Here is an 8,346-nt window from a genome sequence, read left to right on the forward strand (position 1 = left end):
CGCGCCATGGCGGCTCCCGCCCCGCGCCACGGCCTAAGATGGCGGCCGCCTGCCTGAGGGCGCGCCGCGGTTCGCCGCGCTGTGGTTTATTTCGTTTTTTATGAGCGACGCGGGGCTTGCGAAAGGGAATCAGGACTTAAAAAAAAAACAAACTAAAAGTTAACGGGCTTCTCCTGTAGGAAGCACTGAGCACCGCGGCGCGGCTGGGCTTCAGCAGGCGGCGGGATGGAGGTGGCTGTGCCGGCCGGTAACGGCGCGGCCGGGCCTGAAGAGGAAGGAGGAGGAGGAGGAGATGGTGGTGGTGGTGGTAGTGGTGCTGGTGGCGAAGGAGGAGGAGGCGGCACCGGGGGGGACCCCACACCCGGCCCCGACGTGTACGGGTACACCAAGGGAGAGCTGTTCACCTCCGAGATCTATAAATTGGAAATACAGAACCTGCCGAAATACATTGGCTTCAACGACGTGAAAAAGTTCCTCGCCAAGTACGGGCTTAGCCCCCACAAGATCAAACTCTTTGGGCGGCAGACGTTTGCCTTCGTGACGTTCAAGAGTGAGGAGGAGCGGGACAAGGCCGCGCGGGCGCTGCACGGGGTGCTGTGGAAGGGCCGGGCGCTCAGCGTCAGGTTGGCCAAGCCCAAGGCCGACCCCATGGCGAAGAAGAGGAAGAAGGCCGAGGGGAGCGAGGCAGGGGAGGCAAAGCGGCCGGCCCCGTCGGTGGCTGGCCCCGAGGAGCCTCTCAGTAAGCAGATAGCCGATGTGGTGACTCCGCTGTGGAGCGTGCCCTACGCTGAGCAGCTGGCCAGAAAGAAGCAAGAATGCGAGCAAGTGCTGCAGAAGCTGGCAAAGTAATTAATGCCTGGTTGTAAAGCTGCCCTGGGTCTTTTGAGACGTGGTTATGGTGGGATAGAGCTAAGTTTGAGCAGATTGCTATCTCTAAGATAAAGCCGGTTAGAGGGATGTCAAAAAACAAATCCCAGACAAAGTAAATAAAAGATCATCTGTGATGCTAGGGCTGAAGAAGTGCTCCAGCTGGCAAAGCTTGCTGTTGCTGTTCTTGGTCAGCTTCGAAAGATCACTAAATGAAAGGACATCATTTTGGGAGTCCGTAGTGCCATGGGCCTAAACAGAAAGATGTTTGTGCCCCTGAAGTTAAAAAAAAAAATGTGCACCTGTCAAATGATTTAAGAGGCAATATGTAGAGAAGGCAAAATACCATTAGGGTTTTCTCCTAGATAATCCCCTCATTTTTTAAGTCTGGTCTTTGCAGATCAAAGTATCTTTTCCATCATTTGACCTAATCATGTAGATACAATTGGAATTCTGTTCGTGCATCAGTACCTTGCCAAATCTAGTACTAACCTTTGTAACTGCATTAACTCTTCTTTTGCCAGGTTATGGTTGTTGTAAAATTGGAGGGTTTTTCTCTGTTAAACAAAGCATTTATTTCAGAAGAGATATTCTTCCTCTGGCAATCTGATACTTTCTTATGCCCTAGCTTAAAAAGGAAAAAAAATATTGTGCAACAGTTAACTTTACTTTTTCCAAGTGTGTACTTTTAAATGTTTGTTTTTGATTTGGGCAGGGAAATAGGAAATAACAACAAAGCGTTATTACCTTGGCTGTTCCTGCAGAAGCAGAAGTATAATAAAATGTGTTGCCCGGTAGAGGGAGTGAAAGCATCACCGTTACAGGTAATGTAATCCTAGGTTGAGGATGAAATGGGGTTGATGAGCTCAGTGCTAAATTGATTATTTGGTCTTAAGAGACTGCAGACGAACTGAGTATTTGTCTTTGTTGTGTAATGAATGATGAATTTTAGACATCATAGCCTTTCGTGTAAATAGTGTATGGAAATATTTACAGGAAGCAGAGAAACAGTTAACTGGATATTCTACCTATAAAATGAGCATGCTGTCCCCAGAAGTTTGTGTTGTAAGCTAATACAAACATATTTCAAAGAATGCAGTATTTTGCTCTTAGAATAACATGATTTACTTAATACTTTTTCATTATTGTGGTTAGTTCTCATACATCAAAGTTCAGGAATATTCTCCATATGAACTGAAATGTCTTGTGGCCTTTTGCAAGTACGTTTAACCATGTGAAGGTTTTAGGACAAACTTGGCATGTAGAAGTAGGTGCTGTATAAATATCTTACATAACTTTATTTTAAATCTAGACCGAATATCGCAACAAATGTGAGTTCTTGATTGGGATTGGTGTAAATCAGGAAGACAAAACTGTGGGTTGTCGTCTTGGCAAATATAAGGGTGGTACGTGTGCTGTAGTGGAGCCATTTGATACTATTCACATTCCTGCTATTGCCAAAAAAGTAGTAAAAGCATTTCAAGACTACATAAGGTGAGCATAAGTAAATTGAATTTTCTGTAAATGTTTTGATGTCTTAAATACTCAAATATATTCATAAAATTAAATATGAAAAGTTTAGTGTTTGTTCTGAGCTTTATGACCTAAGGATATACCAGTCTCATTCTTTAGCAGTTCTTTGACATTTACGTCTTGTGCCTTGATCATTGGGTGTATGTCCCTTGCTCTTGCTCAGCTGTTTTGAGATGGAGGGGCAGATACCAGCATAACACAGCTTTATTGCTAGCGATGAGATATGTAAGTCTACAAGTGAAAGTGCCTGTTATTTAAGAGCTTTTTCCAATAACTGTAAAGAAAATTTTATTCTGAAAAATTCTTGTTAAAAGAGGAATTTGAACAACAAAAGTCAATTGCGTGCTTTGCTGATTTAGAGAAGAATCAGCCTACAAGTCAATAAAACAAAAGTGGTTACTTTGTGAGCAGTCACATTTTTTACAACAGGAGCAGTTGCTTTAAAAAGCAGTTAAATTCTGAAGAATGAAAACTCAGAATAATCATGAATATGGAAAGTTTCAACTTAGTGTGGAACACAGAAGCTGATAAAGGCATTTATAAAAAGTTGTGTCGTTCCCTGAGTGTGGTGAGAGGCTGCCTATATCCTATCTGTAATTTTGGATGAGTTAAAATGGATAAGAGGTAAGAGGATTGTGAAAGCTAGGGAGAGATTATTTTGCGATTGGAGATCTATTAATCTCTTTTTTTTCTTAATTAAGATTTGGAAGTCATTCTTCTCTTGACAAATCAATGTAGTCTCTGTTTGTACTTAACATTTTTCATCACTTTGCATGGTGAGCTGCTTTTGTTTCAATCAACTTGAATGTCATGCAAAAAATAGTTCTTTGTTAAGTAACTGAGCTTCTGAAAATTGCAGGTCAACTCCTTACTCAGTTTACAGCCCAGAAACCTATGAAGGTCACTGGAAACAGCTCACAGTCCGTACCAGCAGGAATGGCCACATTATGGCAATTGTTTATTTTAATCCTCAGGTATTTAAGATGATATATAATGTGCAGCCCAGACGCACAGTTTTAAATTACATAGAGCTGATTTTATAAATAGTGAATGTGAAAGAGAAATAGAATAATGACTTAGTGTGGTTTACTCTGCAGTACTGCTTTTTCATTTAGAATAATCTGATAAATGCAAATGAACGATTAATGTATGCCTTCTTTAAGCATATAGAAGTATATAGCAGGCATACACTAAATCATATCTTCTAAGTCACTAAGATTATTATTCTCTCTCTTTTCAAATGAAACCTTTAGAAATTAAGTAAAGAAGAGCTAGCTGACTTAAAAGTCTCTCTGGCAAAATACTTCACAGAAGGGACGGGAAGGGACAGTGGCATTACTTCTCTGTACTTTGTGGAGGAAGGCCAAAGGTAAGGAACTTGGTTTTGCTATGGGGAATTTTGGTGGTAGTGGGATTTTTGTTGTTTGCTAATTCCTAAAAGTAGAAGCAGCACTATTACTTTGCTGAACAGTTATTTACCTTTTCCACAAGACTCTTGAGTCTTCCAGTTTTCCTGTAGCGGTCGCTGAGTAAAGGCAGCTACAGTTTTCATGGGTTGAACCTGCTACTAGTTGGTGGCCGTCAAGCTGTGGAAGTGTTTGCTGTATTAGATGGCTACTTACTGTTATCAACAAGTAAATTTTGTCTTTTTTTTCCCTATTTTATGTAATTTGTCATCTCCTCATCGTCTTCCACAGAACACAAAGTCCACATTATCTTCATCTAGAGACAATGTAGGTCAAACTGTTTGTGTCAGTGGAACGAGATTTATAAGAAAAAACTCCAAGGTGGTCTCTAAAAGAATGTGATAAATGTTGCAATGTTATAAATTACTGTGCAGTAATACAGTTTTTAAGATGACTACAGCTTTGGTAAAAATTGTAACAAACATAATTGTTTGCTTTTGTTTGTTTGTTTGTTTCTCCCCTTCTACCAGGAAATCTCCCAATCTAGAAGACTTGCCTTTGGAGCATGTGGCTGGTGATAAGTACATATATGAAGAAATTCTTGGCCTAAAATTTAGAATTTCTCCTCATGCATTTTTTCAAGTAAGGGTGATACTAAGTTTCTAATTTACCTGGATTTGCATTGTTGTCTCTAAGATTGGCTGTTGCAGTGTAGTGAGATACTACATATTTAAGAGATTCAACCTTTTATGTTTCCAAAATGTGATTCTTCCCTTTGAACGCTTTTAAGCTTCAACAAGTAAGTAGTCTCTGCTATGTAAATGGAAAATAACTACTGAAATAGGAAGGAAATATGTTACCACCTGGGATCATAAATACATTGAAGATAAGCTGTATTTTCTATTATTTCCCTTAGATTTTAGGCTACTATTATGCATTTATTTATTTTCATCTGGTGGACTTTACTTGCCCTTTAAGTTAGAGAATGCAAAATAGAGGCACTGGTTTGGTGAACTTGCTGTATACCCTTCCTTAACAAGAAGGCACAATTACAGCATTTATATTAAAGCAGGTTTACAGACGAGGTTAAAATAAAGCTTGCTGAGTGTCTTGTCATGGTTATATTCTCCTGGGTTTGAATCTTTACTCATTCCATTCCTGTTCAAGGACCAGAAGTATTTTTAAAATCCTTTGTTTTGTAGCATTTTGCTTAATGATTTTTTTTGTTATCTTCTCTAGTTTTCAAACTTACTTTTTAGGTACTGTAGAAAATGTCTTGGTTTCAGTGGAATATAGATACCAAAACATTCCTTCTCAGAAAGGAATGATACTTTTAGGATGCAATGGTGACGTCGTAGATCAGTTATATACGATGATAACTTATGTGTGAAGTTGGTTCTTAGAAAGAAAAAAATAATCTGCTTTTACAAGACTTATTAAAAAAACATTTACTATTTATGAAGAAGTAGACCTACTTGACATGTAATTTCACAGGTAAATACACAGGCTGCAGAAGTTTTGTATACTGCCATTAGGGAGTGGGCACAACTGAGCCAAGAGAGCACAGTACTTGACATTTGCTGTGGTACAGGAACTATCGGGATTTCTTTAGCCAAGGTGAGTAACATCTCTTCCTGGATATAACCTACAATTAAGTCAGGTGTGAATCTTTTGTTGTGCTTATAATGAAAGAAAATACCTGATGTACTTGAAATGAAATGCATAATATCTTAAGTTTTAAAATAAATTTCTAATTAAATTGCCTGCGGCTGTTTTAACAAATCATTACAAAAGCTCACTCTTATGTTAAATACCCTGAATTATCTTCAGATTCAGTCAAAAGAGCATGGAAAATTTACTGGAAAAGATTTGTCTACTTAACTAGTTAGAGCTTTCTCACAAATCTTTAGATATGAATAACCAATATTTATTATACTTGCATATTTTATGAAGTGGAGTAAAAAGCATAAAGGAAGTTTGGCCCTCCAAAAAAACAAAAACCTACCATAACAGGAGTCTAATGGGATAGATGATGTTCATCTGAGAATTTCAGTCAAAAAGCCCCTGTTATTTGTACAGGTCTCTTCATGGACTCTTTTCTAGCTGCAAGCTAGAAAACTAACCACCTGTAAGTCAAAGTTCACATGCAGTAGTTAATTGCTGATGCTATGAATAACCGTTGTATTTACATCTCTGTACCATAGGCTGATCTTTTTCCCTTGATTCTGTAGAAAGTAAAGAAAGTGATTGGAATTGAACTCTGCCAAGAAGCTGTGCAGGATGCCAAAGCGAATGCCCAGATAAATGGTTAGTTAAGCTAAAATTCTAATATCTTTGTTTTCCAAGCATAGTTATTTCCAAGCATTCTTTGTTTTCCAAGCATAGTAGTTACATAGTTAATTCTTCTTCACCTTATCCAAGGAGCTTGAAATTACATGTTGTTGATAGTAATCTTGTCCATTTTAACTATTTCTCCTGAAAACAAGCATGCTAATCTCTGCAGTCATTTTTCTTGTTGACTAACAGCCAACATTACCTTTTTTTTCTTATAAACTAGAACATTTCAATGTAAATGTGAAACGAAGCTCCATCTAGCCTCATAAACAAAACTCTTTAACAGCATCTATTTTTCATGGGCTTTTGCTTTATTCTAGGTAACAGAGCATGCGTAAGTTATTGCTGTTTAAATAATTTGAAGTACCAGTCAGTGGTTGTTTATGTTACAATGGGATCAGGGTAGACTAAATAACCCATAGTTTCTAAGATATAAGACTTTAATATCCAACTTGAGTGTAATGAACGATGTTTTGGCTTGGTAAGTACTCTGATTAATACCTTGTTTCTTTGTTTAATAGAACTGAATAACATCGAATTTCATTGTGGGAAGGCTGAAGATATTGTTCCTTCCTTAATTAACATATTAGCTCCCCAGAACCTAATTACCATTGTAGATCCGCCACGAGCAGGACTCCGTAAGTTTACTTTCTCTGTTTTAAGTCCATTCTCCTAGCTGATGTTTAGTAGTGTGCCTAAGAAAACAGGAGCAGAACAAATAAAGTGTGAGGCTTCAACTATAACTTGAAGCAGCTGAGTATTCCACTAGTTTTGTTCATGCTGGCGTACAACCTGGAGTAGTTCTGGAAGTCTGTTGATGCACACACAACTCGCTATCAGCTCTCTTGCTTTTGACCATCTAGATTCCAAGGTAATCCTTGCAATTAGAAGAGCTGAACAGCTGAAGAAGCTTATCTATGTATCCTGTAATCCCAGAGCTGCAATGAATAACTTTATAGAGTGAGTAATTCTTGTATAAATAAGTAAATATGGTAAGAAAAATTGCTTTTTGGGGTGGAGGGCTGAGGCAGGCTTTTAAATCATGTTTACTGAGGTTTTTTCACTGTGGAACAGCTGACAGCTGCTACAAAGCAAGCTTGGAGCTGTGTTACCTAATAATGTGTAATAATGGAAATAGTAGGGGTGCTGACTAACCGTATTATGGAATGAGGCTAGGGAAAGAAAAACCTTTCTTAGAAGAGTAGTAGTATACTCTTCTAAGTGATGAACAGTACACTAAAGTACTAATACAGTTGTGTTCCCCTTTCCCATCAAGTCTGTGCCGTGCCCCTTCCAACCGAGTCAAAGGAGCCTCTTTCCGTCCTGTTAAAGCGATGGCTGTGGATCTCTTCCCTCAGACCAGGCACTGTGAGTTACTGATATTCTTTGAAAGGGTTGAATATGCAAACGGAAGCTCTGCAGAAGCAAAGCCTGATGATACTCAAGTCACAACAGCAGGATGTGATTCAGAGTGCTTGGACAGTACCAACCCATCTAAGGTTGATGCAAGCCAGACAACTTCTATGGATACATGTACGGATACAACATCCAAAGAGAGGGAATCAACTCAAGTCCTGTGAGATACGTTCCAGAAACTGCTTTTGCTTGTTAACTGCTTCAATAACGTTGTTGCTGTAACACCTAGGTAATAAATCTCTACAACAGAGTGACGGCAAGGCTTCTAAGTTATTTCATCATAATACTAATTTGAATTAAATTGGATTACATACCATTAAGCTAAACCCTGCTTTTCTCCTCCTGCCCTCAGAGGGAAACCAAGGTGAGTGAATTAATATATATAGTGGCCTTGCTCTTTATACAGTTGTGATATAGCCTTAAACATTATCCCACAAGTATATTGCTGAAGAATGAGAAAGTAGCTTGAACGCAACTTCCTCAGTTTTTGAGGTTATAACTGAAGTACTTTTGAACACAGTGCTTTCAACACCATCCCTGCACTAGATTCAAAGATCTTATCTAAGCTATCTTCCCAACTGTTTTACTCAAAGCACTGTGCAATAAGAGAAAAATTGAGTTGCATTTTGTGCAAAATCTTAACACAATAAACATATATTGCAGGCACCTGGGTCATAAGCAAGAGTCCTGTTAGTGAACCCTAAGAACTACAAAGCTTAGCACCTTAAATCACACTTTGCATGTATTTATGGGTTGTGAGGATAAGCCTGTTTGAGATTCCTACCCTTGC

At 38.8% G+C, this 8,346-nt stretch overlaps 1 protein-coding gene across 1 annotated transcript; it reads left to right on the forward strand.

Annotated features, from left to right (window-relative positions):
* Positions 1-3: 3 nt before the first annotated feature.
* TRMT2A (tRNA methyltransferase 2 homolog A) lies at positions 4-7,801 on the forward strand. The gene is made up of 11 exons (XM_083803482.1): positions 4-845; positions 1,583-1,691; positions 2,180-2,361; positions 3,260-3,374; positions 3,654-3,769; positions 4,337-4,448; positions 5,301-5,423; positions 6,038-6,113; positions 6,662-6,778; positions 7,004-7,100; positions 7,417-7,801. The coding sequence occupies exons 1-11, from the start codon at positions 226-228 to the stop codon at positions 7,718-7,720; spliced, it is 1,971 nt and encodes a 656-aa protein (XP_083659608.1). The 5' UTR covers positions 4-225; the 3' UTR covers positions 7,721-7,801.
* Positions 7,802-8,346: the final 545 nt, after the last annotated feature.

The sequence above is a fragment of the Anser anser genome (genome assembly GCF_964211835.1).
Source record: "Anser anser genome assembly, chromosome: 18".
Lineage (NCBI taxonomy): Eukaryota > Metazoa > Chordata > Aves > Anseriformes > Anatidae > Anser > Anser anser.

Coding starts and splice junctions, on each gene's coding strand:
- TRMT2A (XM_083803482.1), top strand. CDS start 226: ATGGAGGTGGCTGTGCCGGCCGGTAACGGCGCGGCCGGGCCTGAAGAG. Junction 3,375..3,653: donor TTGTTTATTTTAATCCTCAG/GTATTTAAGATG, acceptor TGAAACCTTTAG/AAATTAAGTAAAGAAGAGCT. Junction 6,779..7,003: donor TCCGCCACGAGCAGGACTCC/GTAAGTTTACTT, acceptor TTGACCATCTAG/ATTCCAAGGTAATCCTTGCA.